This window comes from Columba livia, chromosome 17, assembly GCF_036013475.1.
Source record: "Columba livia isolate bColLiv1 breed racing homer chromosome 17, bColLiv1.pat.W.v2, whole genome shotgun sequence".
Classification (NCBI taxonomy): domain Eukaryota; kingdom Metazoa; phylum Chordata; class Aves; order Columbiformes; family Columbidae; genus Columba; species Columba livia.
Window position 1 is genome coordinate 3,502,944 of NC_088618.1, and position 21,870 is coordinate 3,524,813.

Sequence of the window (21,870 nt, forward strand, 5' to 3'; positions counted from 1 at the left end):
CACAAACTGGCCTGTTTGCCTTTGGTTTCTGTCCCGGTAGACCAGTTTCAAGACTACAAGGAAAAAGGAAACACATTTTTAAAAAAAGATAAATCATTTTAAAATTGTTCATATTTTTCCTTGTTGGCCCAGGAGTCCCTGGTAACACCGTGATGTATTCATTGTAAATGAGCTCCCTGTGTCACAACCCAACTGTCCCCCTTGGATCTGTTCTAGGTCTCATGGGTCGAGCAATCCCTCCAGACCGACACAGTCCCCACAACCTAAAGGAGCAGCATCACATGCGGGGCTCAATTACACAAGGTAAAGCCTGCAAGGAGAAGGTGGCCATGGCCAGAGGTAACGTGGGGAAGTATCACACATGGGTGGCCCATTGTTCTTGGTGTCAGGCCAGGGCAGGAGGAAACAAGGATGGACATGTCAAAGTCCAACTGCAGATCTCTGCAGCCTCAGCTATGTGCTCAGAGATTGTTAGTCTTGCTCAACTTCTACCAACCTAAACTCTCACCAAAGCCAGGGGTAAAATTCTCAATGACTGTCATGAAGGCAGGTTGAAACTCATGCAAAGTGAGTCCAGAAAGTGATGGTAGATGGGGAGTGGTCCAACTGTGTTGGTGATATAGCTGCTTTGTGTATCAGTTGGGTACCAGTCCCCGAGTTACATGCATTAACTAGAGACCCCCTTGAACTGAGCATCCCCATGGGAACTGGGAGCCTGGAAATGGCTGGGGACTCACCCTCTGCATCCATCGTCTGCTTGGGGTTGCAGGAATACCTCGGTCCTACGTGGAGGCCCATGAGGACTACCTCAGAAGAGAAGCCAAACAGCTCAAGAGGGAAAACACTCCACCGAGGGACTTATCTGATGCCTATAAGGTCAGGCCTCATGAGGGCCTTGCTCCTCTGAAAATGAAACCAGCCCATGAAGGCTTGGTGGCCACGGTAAAAGAAGCAGGAAGATCAATCCATGAGATTCCCCGGGAGGAGCTGAGGCGGACACCAGACATCTCTCTGAGCAGACCTCTGAAGGAAGGCTCCATCACGCAGGTGAGTGTGGAGCAAACAGCAGATGAGACGGGTCCTCCTTAGGGCTGCTGTCCTTGCCCAGACCCTGGGGACCGTTCCCAAGGTAAAAGGAGAGCAGAACAGCCCTTGGGTTGCTCAGAATTGAGGCTCTGTTTGGGTACAGGTTGCCCTTGTCCATCTTTGGATCTTTAAAGGTCCCTTCCAACCCAAAGCAGGCTATGATTCCTCCCAGTGGATAAATACCAAACCCAGGAAAGGGACCTCAGCACCCTCTGGCACATTAAGAAAGTGATGCTTCATCTACACATGTACACAGATGGGGACACGTTTGGCTCTTGTTCAAGGCCAAAGTCAACTCGATGCCCTCAGCGGTTGTGACTTTGGGTGTGCATAATCTTGGTCTCCTCCCTTTATGGGCAAGTGTCAACCCAGCAAGGCCACTAGTCAGGATGAAACGTGGCGTGCTGTCTCCTGTTGGGCTCCAAATATTTGGAGGGTTCCCATGGCACCTCGTAGTCCTACCTCATTTCACAGCGTGTGTAGGAGAGGGGCGTGATGGGCACAGCCAGCATTCGGCAGTGACTCACCATCATCTTGTTGGAGCACAACGAGACACGCACGACGGGCGCTCCACCCTGCCCTGCGCTGTGCCAAGCTGGTGGCATTTGCCATTTGACCATGTAAACTGGTGCACTGACCCACTGAGCGAGGAAGCACAAGTCCCATTGGAACTTGTTGGGATGCGGTCACTGTGTCCTGTTCTGCTCTTACACCCCTTTGATGTCCCCTCTGCCTTCTGTCCCCAGGGTACCCCGCTGAAGTACGACAGCAGCTCTTCCTCCTCGAGTACCAAAAAGCATGACGTGCGGTCCATCATCGGCAGTCCCGGCAGGACTTTCCACCCCGTGCACTCGCTGGACGTCATCCAAGACCCGAGGAATCTGGAGAGAGCTTACGAAGAGAGCCTGAAAAACAGGCCAAGCCCAGTGACAAACTCAAGCGGCTCCATCGCCAGAGGGGCTCCTGTGATTGTACCCGAGCCAGGCAAGCCCCACCAAAGTGCCCTGGCCTACGAGGAGCACCCCGCAGGGCACAGCGCGGCGTTCGGCAGCCACTTGCACAGAGGCTCTCCGGTCTCCACGCGCGAGTCCACGCCGCGGCAGCACGAAGGTACTTGGCAAACCTTTTATTTGCCGCTATGATCTTTAGCAAGCTGAGTGGACAGGGTGTGTGGGACGTGGTGACTGACTCCACCTGCCTGAACCATTCCCAGTAGGTGCCCGTTCTCTGCAGCATCTCCCCAGTACCCCATGGCTCCCCAGCGCTGGGGTGGCTGGGGCTCCACTCCCTTCCCAGGGGTGCTCACAGGGTTGCAGTGGGGTGGTTACCCCATATCTGCACTGGGGTGACCAAAGGGAGACTTGGACGATGGCTGGTGAAGCTGGTGGTGTTTAGAAAGGTCTGCCCTGTCCCAGCGTTGGCCCAGGGCGCCCTTGTTTCTGAAGGCAGGGAGGAAAATAGTGCTCGGTGCGCTGGGTGGGAGCATCCTCAGGCTTTTCATCAGTCTGTGTCTACCTTGTGTGTTTGCGCCTCATCCATCACCTGGGTACCTGAGTGCCTCATCTCCAGGAATATCTAATCCCTCCTGAGCCAGTGGATCCAGGGTGTGCCCCAGCCTTGGGGATCTGCCGGCTCCCCAGCCCACCTGCCTGCACCCCGCAGGGTCTGCCCATGCCACTGGCATCCCTCATCTCCTGTCCTCAGAGCCAGACCTGGGGCTACCGGGGACCAGGCATGTGTTCGGGCTGGGCTCAGTGATCTGGTGAGACACGCTTGGCTCCAGAGCACAAAAACCCCCTCCTGCTTCATGGCAGTTTTGTGGTCAGGATCAACGCTGAATCCAGTCCCTCTGCCACCTTGTCCCACCAAGCCTGCTAGCTATGGGGCCATTTGCATCTCCTGCCTGCACATACTTGTCCTAATCCAAAAGTCTCATGATACGGGGGTGTGCAGCACAAGACAACACAATTTGCTGAAAAGCGAGGCCAGAACGCATCTCACATCTCCCCAGCGAGGAGTGGGAGTTGGGCTGTGCAGTGCGGAGCTCCGAAAAGCACTGGCTGCCGGCTGGGCCAGCTCCAGCTCCCCATGCTCAGTGTCTCCCATTCCCACAGCTTCTGCTGTCTTCCCAGTTAGGTCACTCATTTTGGGGGAAGCCTTCAGGTGTTTGAGGCTCTTTGAGGTTGGCACAAGCAGCACCTGGGCAGTGGGGAGGGATCCCAAGGGAAAAATCAGAAGTTCCTGCCAAACTCCCATGGGAAGGTGTATTTCTGCATGTCCGGAGCATTCAGCAGTTTGGGGTGCACAGGATCTGCAGGAGGAGTCCCCGTGGCGTGGGCTGGAGTTGGAAGGCACCTTTCCCAAACTCTCCTGAGCTTTCCTCTGCCCCAACAGCAGGTTTGATTTATTAGCAGCCACGCCAAGACGCCAAGCTTGTTGAAAGTTGCAGGAGCGGCTCTTTGCATGGCCCATGTTGAAGCCCTACTTGTTTTAAAGTCAACAGTGGTGGGGCTGGATCCGCAAGGATGCTTCTGGCTCCGGGCAGCGTTTGGTGTGCAGGCTGGTGCCAGGGGTTTGGTGACGCTGTTTGGGGTGGCTCTGTGTCAGCCGCTGTCCCCAGCCTGCTGTTACAGACACAGGAGCTGGTGACAATCGTCCCAGGTTGGGCAAGAAGTGCCACCAATGCCCAGCTCGGGCTGGGAGAGCTGAGAGAGGTCCTTGATGTGATCCAACCTCCCCTCTGCGTGCTGGGAAAGAGTTTATGGGTCCAAAGGGTGACGGGTGCTTGAACCCTGTGAACTGTGTGTTGCCACTGTTCCTGGGAGTTTCGGGATCCCCGGCTCTGCCCAGCAGCAGTGACCTCCTCATGGAGGGAAAGGTCCCCCGAGTTCAGGAGAGCTGTGCCTGTCCATGCTTGGCCACAGGCATCCCTTGGGGACACAGCTTGGCCACGACGCTCAGTCTCTGACTCATTTCCTTCTGCTCGCTGCAGGGAGCATCACTGCTGGGAAGCCCGTGTCCCAGGACAGAAAGATCACCCCCACGTCGAGAGAGCTCACCAACTCCAAGTCTCCGCACGCCCCTGTGCCCGACCACCACCACCCCATCACCCCGTACGAGCACCTGCTCCGTGGCGTTGACCTGTACCGAGGACACATCCCGCTGGCCTTCGACCCCGCTGCCATCCCCAGGGGAATCCAACTGGAAGCAGGTACTGCCAGTGGGGACTGTTTGGGATTCGTTTTTTCTTTGTCATTATTTGATGTCTGGAGCATCTTTCTTATGAGGAAAGGCTGAGAGAGCTGAGTCTGTTCAGCCTGGAGAGGAGAAGCTGAGAGGGGACCTTATTTATGCTGATAAATATCTCCAGGGTGGGTGTCAAGAGGATGAACCAGACTGTTCAGTGGTGCCCAACGGCAGAATGAGGGGCAGCAGGCACAGACTGAAGCACAGGAGGTTCCACCTGAATATGAGGAGAAACTTTTTTACTTTGAGGTGCCAGAGCCTGGAGCAGGCTGCCCAGAGAGGTTGTGGAGTCTCCTTCTCTGGAGACATTCAAATCCACTTGGATGCAATCCCATGAGATCTGCTGTGGTGAACCTGCATTAGCAGGTGGGTTGGACTAGATGATCTCCAGAGGTCACTTCCAACCCCAACCATTCTGTGGTGATTCTATGAAGGCCAGAGGTCTCTATGGAAACCCACTTCATGCCTACATCCTTGTCTCTTCCAGCTGCTGCTTACTACCTGCCAAGGCACCTGGCTCCAGGCCCCACGTACCCCCACCTCTACCCCCCGTACCTCATCCGGGGCTACCCGGACACAGCTGCCATGGAGAACCGACAGACCATCATCAATGACTACATCACGTCCCAGCAGATGCACCACAACGCTGCAGCCACAGCCATGGCACAGCGGGCAGACATGCTGCGCGGGTTGTCACCGCGGGAGCCCTCCCTGGCCCTCAGCTACCCAGCAGGTCCTATCAACATGGCACCGTCCAGGGCTTTGGGGACATTTTGGGAGAAGGAGGCTGGGTCAGACTGGCATTACAAGCTCCAGCGCTGGGGCCAAGGGCTGAGCCAGCAGCAGTGTCACCCTGCAGTGTAGGAACTTGGCTGGTCAGCAAGGACATCTTGGGGAGGCAATTTGATGCTCTTTTTTGCCATCTTTAGTTACTTGAGGCTCCTTATGTGCAGCTCTGGGTTTGGGTCATGGGAGCACTTCCCAGCCTGGCCCTGCTGGCCTTTGGAGACAAAAACACACTCCCAGAAAGGTATCTGGCTTTCTGCAGAAAAATGGAGGGTGCTGGGGAGTGTGTGAGGTGCGGTGCTCCTGTCCCTCTGAGCAGCATTGGTCTCCAGCTGGGGAAACTGTGGCTGATGCCACCTGCAGCCACCTCACTCAGCACAGATCAATCTCAATGTTTTTTCCTCCCTGTTATTCCCAGCAGCAGGACATGCTGCATTTGCCTGCAGAAGGGTCCCCTCCTCTGACACCCGAGGGCCATGTGTGCACTGGCACCTCCTGCTCTGTGCCAGGGCCATGGGATGGGTTGACCCCCCCAGCATCTCTCCAGCACAGCCAAGCTGCAGCAGCTCAGCATCTTCCTGACAGTCCTCTTGCTTCTCCCTGCAGGCATCATTGACCTGTCCCAAGTGCCACACCTGCCCGTCCTCGTGCCCCCCACCCCTGGCACCTCTGCCACCACCATGGACCGCATCACCTACATCCCCGGGCCCCCCCAGACCTTCGGCAGCCGCCACAGCAGCTCCCCGCTCTCCCCAGGTAACGCTGCCGCTTGCTTTTCCTGTGGGAAAGTGGTTGGGTGGAATCCCCCTACCCAGTTCAGGGGGTTGAGCTCAGCCTGCCAGGGCAGGTGTGGGGAATCCAAATTCATCCTCACCCAGGGACCATCCCACTGGCTCCCTCAAACCAGCCCCTCCCATCTCGCTTGTTGGGAGCTTCTTTGCTTTTCCCTCTTCTTCCCCAAAGTGGCAGCTGGCAATCAGCTTGCTGGAAGGTCGTACCCTGGAAACTGGAAATGGCACCAGGATGGCTATTGTGTGATTTGCCTGGGTTTTGTCACACTCGTCCTTGTCTGTCCTGCTCCGGGTGACCTTGGATGGAGCTGTTCCTCTGCAGAGCCAGCGATGCAAAGAGCAGGCGATGTTCCCTGGGGGGAATCGCGGTGCCTGCAGCCCTTTCACTTGGGTTTCAGGAGGCCCCACGCACATGACCAAACAGTCAGGATCATCCGTGTCCGAGAGGGAACGGGAGCGAGAACGGGAGAGGGAGCGTGAAAAATCCATCCTGGCATCCACCACGGTGGAGCACGCACCCATCTGGAGACCAGGTAGGGTGGGGAGGAGCCTGGCACCACGTCCTGGGGCCCTTGCTGGCCGGAGGTGGGGTTGGGGCTATGAACTAAGAGCTAAAGCTTTTTCTTTGTGTTTTCCCCCAGGTACAGAGCAGTCCAGCAGCCGTTCGTCCTCGCACTCTCACAGCCACCAGCACTCTCCCGTCTCGCCCCGCACCCACGAGACCATCCAGCAGCGCCCCAGCGTGCTCCACAACACGAGCATGAAGATCATCTCCTCAGAGACCCCCACCCCTTCCGTCCTGCGGTACGTCCCACCTGTTAATTAATGAGCATCACCTGGGGCACCTCTGAGACGGGGCAAGGGTGGTTTTGGCCATCAGGTTCTGCAGAAGCAAGTTTGAGGCTCACAGGGAAGTTGTGATGAGAAGAGGTGGATTTTGGTGCCCAGATCCTTTTATTTTCCCTGTGTTTTTTACTGCTATCAGGAGAGAAAGCAGGAACATCCCAGAGCTGTCTGTGCTCTCATCACATAGGCTGTTGCTCCTCTTGCTGAATGTTGCCTGGTGGTGGAGTTATGAAGGTCTCTGGGGCCTGTCCCATGGGTTTTTTCCCCCGAGTCAATGCATCCGGGCCACAGCCAGTACCCCGTGGGCATTGCTGTGGTGGAGGCTCCACTGAGCCATCCTCACCTGGTCCAACACTGGCCAACCCTACACTCGGGAGACCTTGGCCACCAGACTGAATGCTGTAACAGCGCTCCGCTTTCTCCGCTTGCTTCTCTCATCTTCACCTCGTCTTTGCTTGCCTTGCAGCTCCTCCTCCACCACTACCACGTCACCCATCCGCTCCGCTGCCTTCCCCTCGGCCTCCACCCTGCGCTCCTCCATCGGCGCGGCCGACGGCTACGCAGCCCTGATGGACCCGGCCGTGCTGCAGAAAGAGAGGGCACGGGAAGCCAAGGCAGAGCGACCCCAGCCTGACAACAACATCTTCACCTCAAAGCTGCCCAGTGGGGCCAGCCTCGAACAGTCGCCTTCCCCCATTAAAGCCATGGAGTCGAGACCTTTACCCGCCTCCGGACCTGGTTCTTCTCATCACTATAGCAGAGGACAGGGGAAAAGCCAGCACCATCACCCTCTGGACCAGCAGCACACAGCCTCGGGCCCCGAGCAGCACAGTAGAGAAAAGAGTCAAAGTAAAACGTTTTCAATGCAGGAACAGGAGCTCCGAGCACTGGGTAAGACCACCACAACAGCGGCCAACTTCATAGATGTGATTATCATGCGCCAAATGTCTTGCGATAAGGGGCAGCGAGAAAGAGGCTCGCTAAGTAACGACTCCACTAGCGATGGTAAGAAATTGGAGGGGAGAGGCGAGAGAGCTGTGGCCTGAAACCCGTTTTATTTCATTATTTCTTGTTTTTCATTGCACGTTTTGGCTGTTGGCTTCTTCAGCTCCCTCAGTGTGCTTCTCCCTCTACTTCCCAGTTGTGTTACTCCAGACTTTTTTATTTGTGTGTGTTTTAGGAATCTTCCCTTCTCCCACCCTCTTTTAGTTTTTCCCGTTGCCAAGTCCTGTTTTGCAAATGCTGCTCAGTTCCTGGTATTGCTCTTTACAGACAATAGCAGTTTGCTAATTCTGATTTCCCCATCATTAGAAATTCCCAGGCAGTCTGTAAGGAACAGTTGTGGGTAATAAATCAAACGAGTGAAGTGGAGAGCTTGAGTGTGAGCGGGACAGGGCTGCTGGCCGTCAGACACGACCTCCCTGCTCGTGGTTGTACCACTGAGTGTGCAGGATCTCCGGAGGCTTTGGGGACAGCTCAGATGGGATGACCTTGCTCAGGGTCCTGGTGCTGGATGCCGCACAAGAGGACAATGCAGGCAGGGCTGTCCAGGGATCACCCAGCGGTGCTCAGCAGCGCAGGAACCACCTAACATCAGTCTTGTGTAGGACACAGAAGTGCTGAGATAAGTTTCTCTAGAGTTTACAGAACGGAGCCAGTGTCCCCCAGGACTTAACTGTCAGTTGGGATCTTTCCATCTTGGGTGGGTCTGGAGCGTGGTACCCTTGGTGCTGGTGTGCCTGGGGTGATGGGGGATGCTGCGGTCCCCAGCACGGGGGGATCTCCATGGGGGTGCTTCCCTGCCCGTGCCCTGGGTACGTGCAGGGTCAGCGTGTCCGCTGCCCAGGCACTGGGGACCCTCCGGCAGTGCTGCCAGATGTGCCTGCAGTGAAGGGTTTCTAGGAACTGAGCATTAGGAGGGTAAAGGTCTGTGGAGGCAAAAGTCAAGAGTGTTACCAAACATGCTCAGCTGGTGAGAGGCGACGTGTGCCTCCTCGAGGACTCCTTTGTCCTTTGCCCCTCGTCTGTGGAAGTAGAACCTGTCCGTGCCTCTCTCTATTGAGGATAACAGTGGTCCGTTGTTCCAGCTCTGCCTGCTTTGGTGCAGCTTGAGTCCATGCAAAGGGCTTAAAAGGCAGAGAAAGGTCAAGAAGCCTTTTTGCCCCTGTGGTGGGTGAATCTGCTGTCTCTGGAGCACAGTCTGTAATCTGCAGGGCCACATGCCCCATTTTCATGTCCCTGCTGTTGGCCATGCTGGACTTGGGACTTTTCTTTGTAAAGCACTTGAGACCTCCCGTGCAGCCACCTCCACCCCTGCAGAGCGTTGCTTTCCCTCCTGGCACAGGAGGATTTTTAGTCGGCAAGGAAAAGGAGGGGAATCAATTGTGAGCCCGCAGGGGTTGAGTTTGGTTCTTGCCTCTCGTGCTGTCAACACAAGCTGCTGAGTGTCCAGCTCTGCAGGAATGAGACGTCACCTCTTCACCTCAGCCGTCACCATGGCTGGACATCAGAGGTGGCTCTGGGGGTCCCTGCAGTGTGACCTGCCACATCTTCCCTCATCTCTTTTTTTCACCCCTTTGCTGAATGTGCTGACTACCTGCACACAATGGTTACCACAGCACTGGGAAAAAGCCAAGCGAGCTCCTGGTTTTAACTCCCGTCTCACATTTCCCCAGGCTTTCACGGAGCCTACAGCCCTGAGCGGATGGAAGCCGTGAGTCCCGTCAGCTCGCCCAGCCTGGCCCATGAGAAAGGGGCCAAGCTGCTGCAGGACGCAGAGAAGGGACACGCGGAGCATGACCTGAGGCAGAAACAAGGTGAGCGGCAGGGGCTGGTGCTGCCGGCTGGCACAGAAGAGCCCGAGCTGGCAGGGGGGGATTCGTCGGCCACCTCCCACTTGCCGTGCCCCAGTGCCGTGGTGGGATGGCAGTCAAGGAATCATAGAATAGTTTGGGTTGAAGGGACCTTCAAAGCTCACCAGGTGCCACCCCTGCCGTGAGCAGGGACATCTTCACCCAGAGCAGGTTGCTCAGAACCCCATCCAGCCTTGTCTGGGATGTCTCCAGGGATGGGGCAAGGGGAAGGAAGGGGACACAGACATCATCTCACACATGTTGTTTTCTTTGTGCCTTCCCCAGGCTCACTGAAGGCCTTGGCCCCCGACGCAGCCCACCTGCAGCACCTCCAGCCGCCCGACGGCCCCCAGTGCCAGCCCCTGCAGTCCAGCCAGAGCGCCAAGGGCATGAACCAGCGTGTGGTCACACTGGCCCAGCACATCAGTGTAATTAACCTCATTCTTGCCTTCCCGCTGTTGCTCTGGGGAGGAGGGAAGGGCTGATATGAAACGTGGCTGGTGAGAGTGATGCTGGAGACTTCAGCACCTCTGGTTGCGGGCTATAGGGTACATCAGGTGTGTTCAGCCTGAATGTTTTTGTCCTCAACAAGCCCATCATGAGAGCTGCTGCAGGCAAGAGGCACAAGTTACATCCCCACAGGGACAAACCATCCTGATTTCCTCCTGCTTGCCCTATCTTAGTTGAACCCAGCAAAGCAAGAGGTAGAAACCAGCTCTATTTCTGACTTGGGGCCTTTCTTCTTCTAGGAGGTCATCACGCAGGACTACACCCGCCATCACCCGCAGCAGCTCAACTCACACATCCCAGCCCCGGTGTACTCCTTCCCCGGGGCCACCTGCCCCGTCCTGGACCTGCGCCGCACCCCCAGCGAGGCGTATCTGCAGCAGCAGGAGCACGTGGTGGCCTCCAGGATCTCCCCGCAGAACGAAGGTGGCAAAAGGTGAGGTCAGATGTGTTCCTGCCCAGCCGCTGTGCCAGCTGGAGCTCAGACAGAGCAGGGCTGTCCCCGGCGCGGAGCCAGGCGGGTGCCCGGGGCTCCCTGGCGCCTCAGTGGGGCTGTGCATGGGGCACGCTGGCATTTGGCATCACTGAATTTATGCTCCCCAGCTTGGGGCTCAGATGGATCACTTGCTTACACGGCTCAGAGTGTAAAATTGCCTTCTGATCTGGGCGTTTTAACACTATGGTGGTGCCTTTCTGGCTATTCGTGTTCTATAGATGTTCTCCAGACCCCCTTAGAGTCCAGTCATGATCCCTGTCTCCATCCGGCTGGTGTCACGGAATGGGTTAGGTGGGAAGGGACCTCTCCAGGTCAGCTCCAGGTCAGCTGGAGAAGTTTGTCCAGGGCCAGGGTGAGTTGAGTTTTCAGTATCTTCACCGATGGAGACTTCCACACCTCTCTGGGCAACCTGGACCAGCCTTTGAGCGCCCTGGCAGTAAAAAAGTGTTTTCTTGTGTTAGGATTGAATTTCATGTCTTTTTGTTCGTGCCTGTTGCCTCTTGTCCTGTAACTGCCCCAGTCCCTTGCAGGTCACACAGCACAGTGACCTTTCAGGCCACAGATGGTTCCAAAAACCCAAACCCAATGTGTTTTCCGTTGTTTCAAAGTTATTTTTGTCTTCCATCATTATCAGTGAATCAGAAGCCTGTGAGACACATGTGCCCTGTCAACTGCAACTATCCGCTTCAGACACCACCTGTATTTCCTTTAAAATCACTTCCAAATTTCAAAAAGGAAGGTCTGATGGCTGTTGTATGGAATTAAAAGAATGGGAATGTGAGAACAAGGTTTGCTCGCCCACCCAAACACCAACAGAGACCTGGATGTATCCACGAAAAGTGGTGTCTCCAAACTGGTGGTTCCTTGTCAGTAAATATGATTATTCTTCCCAGCTCTGCCTAGTCCTCGAGCTGGCTTTATAACATTAAGGGAGAGAGCCCAGCCCTGGCCACCCAGTGATGAAAAAAAAGGGGATGGGGGGGGGGTGGTGAGCGGGAAGAAACCACAAAAAGAAAAAAGACGTAAATTCCCAGAACTCGCCGTGATGAATTCCTCGTGGACTCGAGCCTGGCTGTCTCCCAGGCGCTGGCCATGGGCAGGATGGCTGGAGGGGCTGTGTCCGTCCTCTCCAGGCTCCCAGCCTCTCCTTGCTCATGGCCAGCGAGCCCCTGCTGGCCCAAGGGGAGGTGGGTGGGAGGTTGGGGGTGCTGCCCTCCCCTGTGTTCCCAGATGTGATGGGAGAACCAAGCACCGTGTCCCCAAAGGGTAAACGTCCCAGCCCTCCGCAGGGGCAGGGACACCGGGGCTGAGCCAACGAGTCCCAGGACTGGTTCCGCCGTCCCTCCTGGGCAGCTCTGTGTGGGGCAGCTGCCGGCTGGCCCCATGCCTGGAAATCTGGGCCACAGCTCAGCTCAGTCCTGCTCCACAGAAACCAGAAAAGTGCCCGATCTGCGCTTTTCCTCATGCTTGTGTTAAAAGGCACCGCAAGCCCACAGGGCTGGGAAGGTTTGGCTTTTTTCCCTGCTGTAGAAAAGCTGGTTTAATGCTTCTCCCCTTGACCCCGGGCTGCTGTGCAGAGACAGAGGGTGTTGCAATAAAGCGATTGCATCTCCCCATCGCTCTCTGCAGGTCCCCGGAGCAGAGCAAAGCCTCAGCCGGGAGCGGGTCGGACAACTGTATCGAGCCGGTCTCTCCACCAGTCGGCGTGGGAGAATCGGAGCACGGCAAGAGCACCACGTACCCGATCCTGTACCGCGAGGGCGAGCAGATAGACCAGAGGTAACGCCGAGGGAGGGCACGGTGGGGACAATGTGGGGATGTTCCCTCTGCCCCCGCGCTCGCCCTGGCCCGGGCTGCTTTTTCTGCAGCCAAAATCGATGTCACATCCCAAGTTGCTGCACGTTTGTAGGGGCTTTTCAACACCATGTGGTACATGAACTGAGGGGTTCAACCTGGAGAAAGGGAGGCTCAGAGGAGACCTTCTCACTCTCTACAACTACAGGATGTAGTGAGGGGGATGTTGGTCTCTTTTCCCAAGTAGCAAGCGACAGGACGAGAGGAAGCAGCCTCAAGTTGCACCAGGGGAGGTTGAGGTTGGATCTTGGGAACAATTTCTTCCCCAAAGGGCTGTGGGGCATTGGAACAGGTTGCTCCGGGCAGTGCTGGAGTCACCATCCCTGGAGGGGTTGGACAGATGGAGATGAGGTTCTCGGGGACATGGGGCAGTGCCAGGGCTGGGTTAACAGTTGGACTTGATCTTCGGGGTCTTTTCCAACCAAAATGATTCCATGATTTATGGTAGGGATAGGGAAAAAGGGTGGAGACCCCAAATATCTTGGGAACCCCAGGGCTGATTCTGAGAAGTTACACTAAGGGAAGACTCTCTCTACACAGGACTTTGTGAACGGGACATTGCAGAGGTTTCTGATGGTCTTTTGCCTTGCAGGATGGGGTCCAAGTCCCCAGGAAACAACACTCAGCCTCCAGCTTTCTTTAGCAAGCTGACTGAGAGCAACTCTGCCATGGTGAAGTCCAAGAAACAGGAGATCATCAAGAAGCTCAGCACGACCAACAAAAACGAGACAGAGTACAGTAAGGACATGTGGGGAGGTGAATGTGGGGCACCGGGGTGAGGAAGACAAAACAAAGAAGATTTGGGAATGGGTGCTGCTGTGTTCAGGGCTGGGAGCTCCCAGCCAGCTCTCTCTGCATCGTGCTGTGGTTTATTGGGAAGCGCGGGGTCCAGATGCTGTGCTGGTGCCAGCAGTGTCTGTGCAGCCGGGGAGGTGATGGGAGTGTTCCCAGCCCTGCGTCTCCTTGCTCTGGAACTGTCAATCAATCACACCCACGCCAGATAACCCCGAGAAGAAGGAAATAATGAGCTGAACATGGAGGAAACTTAAGAGCAATTGATATTTTAATGAACGGCCAACTGAGCTGAATCCTTCCTCCTCGAGATGCATCTTCCCCCCAGCGTTACTTTAAGCTCTACATCAATATTGGTATAGCTCTGTAAAACTAACCGGGCTGGCTTATATTAGAAATTCAGCCCATTCATTCATTAACCACTAATAGAGTAGATAGGATCATAATTTAATTTAACCCAGCATTATACAGTCAATACTAATTCAATTTGAATCCGTCTTGCAACAGCTGCATCGGATAAGAGGGACCGAGCTGTCTCGTCTCCTGGCTGATGTTACCATGAGCCAACAGTATTGTTATGCCCCTTTGGGGACATGTGGCTGAACCCTGTGACCTTCCACACTTTCCTTTATCGAGGGAAAATATATAGAAATAGGAAACACCTCTTATTTGATGTGAATTTCTGTTATTCTAAGGAAAGCGATATCCAAGTCAAACAGCTCAGCTAAGAGGGAAAATATTGATTTAACATTTCTTCTCCTCCTCCTCACCCTCCCGCTGCCCAGCCCTGCTCCCTGGATGTGGGGACTTGAGCCTTTGGAAATCCCGTAGGCAGGAGAAAGGGTTTAACTTCACGGAACTGTGTAATCCGAAGGGCTGGAGGGAGGGAGGTCAGCACTGAGCATGCAGACATCGCCCTGGCTCTCTGGGCTCTGCTTTTCTGCCCTTTCCAAGCAGGCGAGATATGCCCACCGTGGTTTTCCAAAAGGCAAATGATTCCTGGTCCCAGCCAGCACCCTCGGACCCCACACCCGCAGTGCCTGGGGAGGGGGGTTGCTGTCACCCTGGGTGCTGTGACGGGGACACCAGGATCTCGTCAAGGCTGGCACAGCAGGTCCCTCCCCACCACCAGCCTGCACGTGCCGCTCGCTGTACTGAAGAACTTCTTTGTTTTTGTCCAGATGTTGGGCAGCCTGGGACAGAGATTTTCAATATGCCGGCGATTACCGGAGCAGGTAACTCTCCCACATATACCTGTACCATACCTCACCCCCTACAGGGCTCACAGCCACGGAGAGCAGGAGTCGTGGTAGATTTAAGCATCTCCTTTTTAACTTTTGCCGTAAGACTGATTGTAGCAGTTGCTGGGAGGCTGAAGCCCCGGGACACACCGTAACTCCCTGCTGCCGAGCAGTGTAATTCCTGGGAAATCCTGGCAGAGCTTGAGGAGAGGTTAAATTCAAGGAAGGGTTGGCAATCTAACGCTAACATATAGTTAAACTTTAGCAAGGTGGAACCTCACGTTCAGGAGAGAGCACCCTGCTCTCGGTGGGACCTTGCGGTCACCCACAGGGGCTGGGAGGGCAGCAGCGGAAAGGAACGCGAGAGTGGGAAACGGGCTCTGTGCTCAGTTCTTCAGGTGCTTAATGCCTGGGCTGGCTCTGGTTTCTCAGGAGCTGGGAGGTGGTGGTGGGTCTGGCCGTGGCCGTGCAGCTGGTGCAGGGCAGATGGGCTCTGTGGGCAAGATCCCCGAAACCCTCTGCTGCTGGGGGGCTCCTGGTGGGTGGAGGGTTTCAGATTGATGGCCCAGTTCTGGTGGTGGTGTCTGAGCCATGGTGGGCTTTAGCCAGTCCCAGCCCTAACCAGCATTAACCTACCGCCCGCCTAGCCAGGGGTTCACTGCCTAACACCTGGGGCTGTACCCCGGCCTTCAATGAGCCCCCCTGCTCCCAGGGAGAAGGGGTGCTGGGAAGGGGTCTGGATGGTCCCCAGACACCCATGGAGATGTATTTGTGCTGCCCAGAGGACCAGCATGCAGGAGCTGAAATGGAGGTTTAGGCACTTCCCCAGGGGCCCTGCACCCTCCCCAGCCCTGCTGGCCCCACGGCCTGAGCCCAGCTGGGAAAGGAGGACAGGGAGCAGCTAAAGGAAGGGATTTTAGTAAAAAGCAGCCCCGTGGAATTGAGTGGCTGGCGTGGGCTTCTCGGTGCAGGACAGAGACCAGCCCGAGGGAGAAGGTTGGTGGGGAGGCTGCTCCAGCAGTGCCTGGGTGGGCATGCAAATGAATGACATTAATCCCCATTGAGGAGTACTGATTGATACTTAATTAAGTATTAATGCTCTCCTACAGCAGGAATGCCTTCAGATTGTTAGTTTTAAGTAGGGGGAACGGCAGCTTTCCCACAGCCAAGGGGAGGAGGAGCTGTGGGTGAGGACTTTGTGCAGCAGGAGGGTCAGGGACAGTGGTGTCACATCCCCCAGGATGGTGGCGGGGCGGGGCGGGGGGGGGGGCGGTGCTGGAGGTGCTTCCCTCGCCAGCCTGCTGTTTTTGTGTCTGTATTTTGCCCTTGCTTGTTCCCTGTAACCACCACGCTGGGAATGACGGTGGCGTGGCTGAGCCCTCTGGTCCCGGTGCGGAGCTGCACCATAACTGCATGGCTTGAGACTCACACCCACGCCAACACCACTGCCCCTCTGCAGCCTGTGGGAGGGGGCCCGGGGGTCTGCAGGAGGCTCCAGCCCCGGGCGGGGGGAAGGGAGCAGGTTGGGGCGATGGGCAGGGGGCTGGCAGGGGGTTGCAGAGAGGGAAGGACTCTGCCCCCTCCCTAGCGCAGGCAGCGTGTGCCCGGCCGGGGCTGCCTGCTGCTGCCAGGGCCTAATCTGGGCACCTCAGGTGTTTTTGTGGGATGCTCCCTCTTTCTTCCATGACTTTTCCTCCATGGGAAACTGGCCTCCAAATTCCCAGCACAGCGACTTGTGATCTGTGTGTGCATCCGTACAGACTCCCATGCATCCGGGTGACTCCGGCCCATGTGCTGAGCCTGGCACAGCCCCCCAGGGTTCAATGACAGCCCCATATACCCCTGTCCTTCAACCCCTGGCCCCAGAGAACCCTGCCTGCCTGCAGCACCCCAAAAACCCAAATCCCAGAGTAAGTCCCATCCCACCGCCAGCCCCTGCCAAGCCCCGGGGCGGGACGGAGCGGGAGGAGGAGGACGGGTGCATCGCAGCGCTTTAAAGAACAAGATGACAAAGTTTGTTGCTTTGCGAGAATGTGCTGACTGTTTGTTTCTTCCCTTCTCCCTTGTCTCCTTTCTCCCCCTTTCCCCGTCCCCCCATCTTTCTTCTCATTTGGCTCCCCCCCATCTCCCGTCCCCTCTCTCCTCTCCCTCCCGTATCTCCCAGGGCTAATCAGTTGTAGGAGCCAGTCGGTCCAAGAGAATTCCAGTACCAACATGGGGTTGGAGGCAATAATTAGGAAAGCCCTAATGGGTAAATATGACGAGCAGTGGGAAGAGCGCTCACCTCTCAGTGCCAATGCTTTTAACTCTCTGAATGCCAGTGCAAGCCTGCCCGCTGCTATGCCCATAACTCCTGCTGACGGACGGAATGAGGACGTGCGCTCCTTGCCAGGTCTGCAGCCCTCTCTCCACCTTCGCTCTCTCTGTCTTATTAATTCTCAGCCTTTATATTTCCCCTTTTGTGGGTGGATTTATTCCCCCTCCCCCATTTTGTGTTCATTTTGGTTTTCTTTTCTCCCCTCCCTCCCCCAGCTTCGAGCTTTGTGAATCCGCTGATTAATCCTGGTCTTGTTTGATGTTAATTTAATAGTCTCAGAAGGTGCTGTTGCTTTCTCTAAACCACTGACTGTGCTCTTTTCCCTGTTTGTTGGTTTTCGATATCTCCTTTTCCTTTTTTTATTTTTTTTTTTTTTACACCATGGGAAGGTTTATGGGGGACACACACCCCAAAACAATGAAGCCGTAAACTTAAATAGCCACCACAAACTGTCCATAAACCCCAGAAGGGATCACTGCTCCCAAAAGGGAAGGAGCTGAGAAGGGCCAGCATGGGGGGACATGGGGCAGGGTGGCCTTTCCCCCCAACCCCGGAGTTTGGAGGTATCAGGAGACGCTCCAGACTGGGACCTGGATGGGACCTGGCGGTGCCTGGAGCAGGAGGGAGAGCTTTAGGGAGCTAGAGTGTTAGATTGGGGACAACTTCGGAGAGCAGGGCTGGGGATAAGGTAACGATGGGCTCCGATGGGGCTTGTAAAGCCGTTTGGGCACATCAGTGGGGTCTGCCCAGCTTCGGGGCGGGCTTGAGCAGAGCTGGAGCGGGGTTGTTTGTCAGATCCACAGTTAAGGAAGAGCGGAGGGGGACCAGGGATGGATTGGGGAGAGCATTTGTCCAGTGCACCCTTAGTAATCTGGGCACGGAGTCCCCAAAGCTGAGGAGCAGGGTCCTGGGGGACACACACACGTTACTCGGTGTCAGCTCAGACCAGGAGCTCTTTAGCTTGTGGCAGAAAAAGCTTTTGTGGCTCCTGCACGAAACCAGCAGCTTCTTCCAGCCACTCTTCTCCATGGCGGCGGCTGCCCAGGCGGGCAGGGAGGGATGCAGAGCCCGTCCATCCCTCCTGCACTTTGGGAGCTCCCCGCGGTTTAGCCAGGCTGAGCTACTCAGCGGAGGCTGGTTTGGGTTTAAACCTTTCAAAAACTGGTTAAATATCACCAGGGATTTTGCTGTAAACTAAACACCATCCTGGCCATGTAGACCACGGGGAATGTGCTGGGAGCTCCAGCACCCACAGAGCTCCCGGTGGGTCCCTGCCCAGCGACACACAGAGCTCCTGTCCCTGGACCCGCGTTTGTGGGCTGAGCCACGAGCCGGCTCGGGAGCGGATCCTGCAGAGATTTGTGGCTGCTCCTGCTCTGGATCCGCTCCATGGGACGGTTGGTGGCATCAACCCACAAAGTGCAGAGCGGCGCAGGGTGGGGACAGAAACCTCTTGGAGCCCCCGCAGCCGCCCGCCTGCCCCGCTGCAGCCCCCTCACCTTTCCCCACCACACCGCAGCAGCCCCGGGATCAGCTCCTCTCCTGCCGCCATTTTTGCAAGCTCTGGAAAGGGACCCGCGCCCCCTCCCTGCACCCCGTGGCGAGGAGGTGGGTGACGAGCAGGCGCTTCTCTTTGCAGGAGGAGGGGGAAAGCCAAAGATCGCTGCCAGGCCCAACAGCCGCAAGGCCAAGTCCCCAGCGCCGGGGCTGTCCTCGGGCGAGCGGCCGCCCTCCGTCTCCTCGGTGCATTCGGAGGGTGACTGCAACCGGCGGACACCCCTCACCAACCGCGTCTGGGAGGACAGGCCGTCATCCGCAGGTAGGGCTCGGGGTGGGGGACGTGTCCCCAAAGCGGCTGTGCCACCCGCACAAGGGGGGTCCCCACCCTGGCGCTGACTCTGCCTCCTCCTCCTCCTCCCCGTGCAGGTTCGACGCCGTTTCCCTACAACCCGCTCACCATGCGGCTCCCCAGCGGGGTGGTGACACCGGCCCCCGCCACCCCCCTGCCACAGGGGACCCCCGGCAGCCAGCACCACGCCTGGGACGAGGAGCCCAAGCCCCTGCTCTGCTCCCAGTACGAAACCCTTTCGGACAGCGAGTGAAGGGAGCCAGGGGCAGGGAGATGGCGACCAAACCCAGGGCACGGGGAGCCAGCGGGACACCCAGGGCGAGCACCCAGCGCCCCGGCCCCGCCGGCTCTCACGTGCGAAGACGCAGGAGCAGAGCTATTTTATTTGTTTCTTTTCCTTTTTTTTTTTTTTTTTGTTTTTTTTCCCTTCCCCTCCCAACCAGCCAGTTTGGGGTAATGTGTTTTTTTATTATTATTTTTTGTTTGAATTTTTTTTTTGTTAACATCTGGAAATGTCTGCATCCTCTTCAGTCTGAAAAAGAAAAAAGCCTTAACGAGACAAAACCCAAGGAACCCATCTTCGATCTTGGCAACCGTGCCGGGCGGTGACCTCGGCGCTCGCGAGGGACTGTGAGCGGGGTCGAGCGAGGGGCTGCGGGATGCTCCCCCGCATCCCCGCCGTGCCGCAAACCTGCAGAACCTTGCGCGGGTTAAAGAAAAAGGAAGACAAGAATAAGTTTTAAGAATTGAAATAGGAAGGAACGTCCCGGTTGGGTTCCCTTGTGCCCACGTCGTCAGCCCTGGAGTCATCTCAAGAGGCTTCGAATTTGGCTGGGATGAGCGGGCAGGGGAGGGAGGAAGGAGCTATTGCTTAAAAAAGCCCTGGTCCCTTTGGTGGAAGCGACCCCGGGCTGAAAGGGGAGCAGGGACAGGGGTGTCCCCAGGCTGAAAGGCGAGTGGGGACAGGGTGTCCCCAGGCTGAAAGGGGATTGGGGACAGGGGTGTCCCCGGGCTGGCTCGCGCGCTGCCCACGAGGGGCTCGGTTGCTTTAAGTGCATTGTTGTTTTCTGAACGGTGAGAAAAAGGCAATTGTAAATTGTATTGGTCTACAGGGTATATTTTTGATACCTTCGGTGAATTATGTCGATATTTTACGCAAGGAAGGACTTAAAACACAGTGTTACATGCTGTAAAAGAGGTTCTGTTCTTACGTGCAGGCTTTGATGCGTTTGTCCATTGTATGGAAAGGTTAAAAAAACAAAAAAGAAGGTAACAATGATCCATTGAAGTTATCTGTAAGTCAGGAGAATGTATGAACTTAGTTTAAAAAATAATAATAATAATAATATCAAAATCTTGCCATGGTTGCAGGGCCCCCCGTTCCACACCCCTTTGCTGACTCGGCAGGAATTGTTCGCTGGTTGTAGCCGTGGATGGTGCGGAGCCCCCCGGGCAGGGCAGAGCGGGCAGGAGGCCGGGGGGGCTGGGACTGCACAGGACACCGAAAAAAGACACACACACAAAAACAAAAAAAGGTTAAAAAAGGCAAAAAAAAGTTTTTATTGTATTTTTGTGATACACACGAATGCTCTACTTTACGTTATTTTTTTCATTCCATGACGTTGGCTCATATCTGCAGTTACATGGTTAAAGAACAAAATATTAGACTCTTTTTTCATTCACTTCTGCTTTCTCGCTCTGGGAGGAAAAAAACAAAACAAGGCAAAAACCCCACAGAAATATGTATTAAATGCTTCGCATTCTATACGTAGAGGAACCCAGAGCTCGGCACAGACTTTGCGGCTCCGGGGCGGCCGGGCGGGCAGCAGCTCCTGCAGCCCCGCGTCCCCCACGCGGCTCCGGCGCCGTCACCTCCCCGCGGATCTTTCTTCTCTCCCTGCAACGTTCCCAGGTTGATTCTGATTTCAAAGCAAGAGAATGATGGTGTTTGTTGTTTGTTTGGGGTTGGTTTGTTTTTTTCCTTGGGTTGGTTTTTTTTTGTTTGTTTTTTGGTTTTTTGTTGTTTTTTATTTTACAATGTACAGGTTTTTAATGTTCATCAATGTTTATGTCTTTTCTGTTGTGCTTTTTTTTTTTTTTTTAAGAAAAAAGATCCAAGACAATGCACAAGCGATGTGGGAGTCTTTCCATTCCCAGGTTATTGCTGCTGGTGTCTCTGGCTCTGAGATATAAAAACTAACAGAGCTGATGTCTGGGCATAACGCTATTAAAGTGTTGCAGGTTTTGCTGGGGCGGGGAGGGGGAAAAAGTCCAAATCCGACCCATCTTCAAAGCCGCCTCCGTAACCTTTTCAGAAAAAAAAATAGAAAACAAAAAACACAACAAAGAATAAAGTTCCCACTTGGCACAGTAGCAATACTGTGTGCGGCTGCTTTGGTGTCTCAAGGAGTGCAGGAAGGTGCTGGTGACAGGACCATGCCGTGGTCACAGCCTGGTGACAGGACCATGCCGTGGTGACAGGAGCCTGCCGTAGCATCTCTAACCGCAGGGACCCCATCCTGGGCTCAGACGCAGAGGGGAACGAGAGAGGTCCCGCACCGAGGTGCTGCTGTGGGGTTTTGGCTGCGGCTCGCTCGCCGGTGGTACCCACAGCCCCGCACTGTGCCAGGATGCAGGCGCTGGTTTGGGTTCCACACCACGCAGCATCCCGTGCTGACCCCACGGGTGGGGACGTGGGGAAGGGGCTTGGACTCCAGACAGGAGCTGCAGAGCCACCTCTTTGCCCCCCTGGCTGGAGCGGGGGTGTGCCCCCCCGTTATTTCAGGCTCAGTCACCCAGCACCTGGAGCCATGGGCTGGAGGATGAAGAGCTCGTCCCACCCTTCGACGCCAACCCTGTGCCTGTGTTGCTCTTTGCTCACCCATGGAGAGGGGTCGGAGCTGGGGGGCTGGCCGGGAGCCCCATATGATGCCCAGGGCTGTGCTGAGAGGGTGTCGCCGTGTTCAAAAGAGTTTTCAGGTGTTTGCGAGGTTGTTGTGGTCCTTTTGGGGTCTGTGGCGCTGTGCTTGTGGGTGGATGGGCGGGCAGATGTCTCGAGATGTCGCATTGCTTTTTTAACCAACTGATGTCCAAAAGCTGCTTAAGCGGGATGTTTTTCTTGACTGTGATCACCAAGAGATACCGATGGCACACAAAGACAGCTGTGGGACCCTGCGCCCCTCAGCTAAATGCCCCCCAAGTAAGAGA

The 21,870-nt window shown here is 55.8% G+C and overlaps 1 protein-coding gene across 28 annotated transcripts in view; it reads left to right on the plus strand.

Moving 5' to 3' along the window:
- The window catches only part of NCOR2 (nuclear receptor corepressor 2), a 214,985-nt gene extending 193,949 nt beyond the window's left edge, over positions 1 to 21,036 (plus strand). For 18 of the 28 annotated variants that reach the window (XM_065033382.1, XM_065033371.1, XM_065033375.1 and 15 more), the window contains 18 exons: positions 217 to 303; positions 770 to 1,047; positions 1,833 to 2,196; positions 4,079 to 4,297; positions 4,820 to 5,065; positions 5,725 to 5,874; positions 6,308 to 6,442; positions 6,551 to 6,713; positions 7,222 to 7,760; positions 9,431 to 9,571; positions 9,893 to 10,035; positions 10,357 to 10,550; positions 12,240 to 12,389; positions 13,057 to 13,202; positions 14,438 to 14,491; positions 16,662 to 16,889; positions 18,454 to 18,633; positions 18,741 to 21,036. In XM_065033382.1, the coding sequence (XP_064889454.1) occupies positions 217 to 303; positions 770 to 1,047; positions 1,833 to 2,196; positions 4,079 to 4,297; positions 4,820 to 5,065; positions 5,725 to 5,874; positions 6,308 to 6,442; positions 6,551 to 6,713; positions 7,222 to 7,760; positions 9,431 to 9,571; positions 9,893 to 10,035; positions 10,357 to 10,550; positions 12,240 to 12,389; positions 13,057 to 13,202; positions 14,438 to 14,491; positions 16,662 to 16,889; positions 18,454 to 18,633; positions 18,741 to 18,916 (3,593 nt within the window). In that variant the 3' untranslated portion in view covers positions 18,917 to 21,036. The remainder of the gene's footprint in view (positions 1 to 216; positions 304 to 769; positions 1,048 to 1,832; positions 2,197 to 4,078; positions 4,298 to 4,819; positions 5,066 to 5,724; positions 5,875 to 6,307; positions 6,443 to 6,550; positions 6,714 to 7,221; positions 7,761 to 9,430; positions 9,572 to 9,892; positions 10,036 to 10,356; positions 10,551 to 12,239; positions 12,390 to 13,056; positions 13,203 to 14,437; positions 14,492 to 16,661; positions 16,890 to 18,453; positions 18,634 to 18,740) is intronic. The other 10 variants (XM_065033398.1, XM_065033389.1, XM_065033387.1 and 7 more) reach the window with 4 other exon arrangements.
- The last annotated feature ends 834 nt before the right edge of the window (positions 21,037 to 21,870 follow it).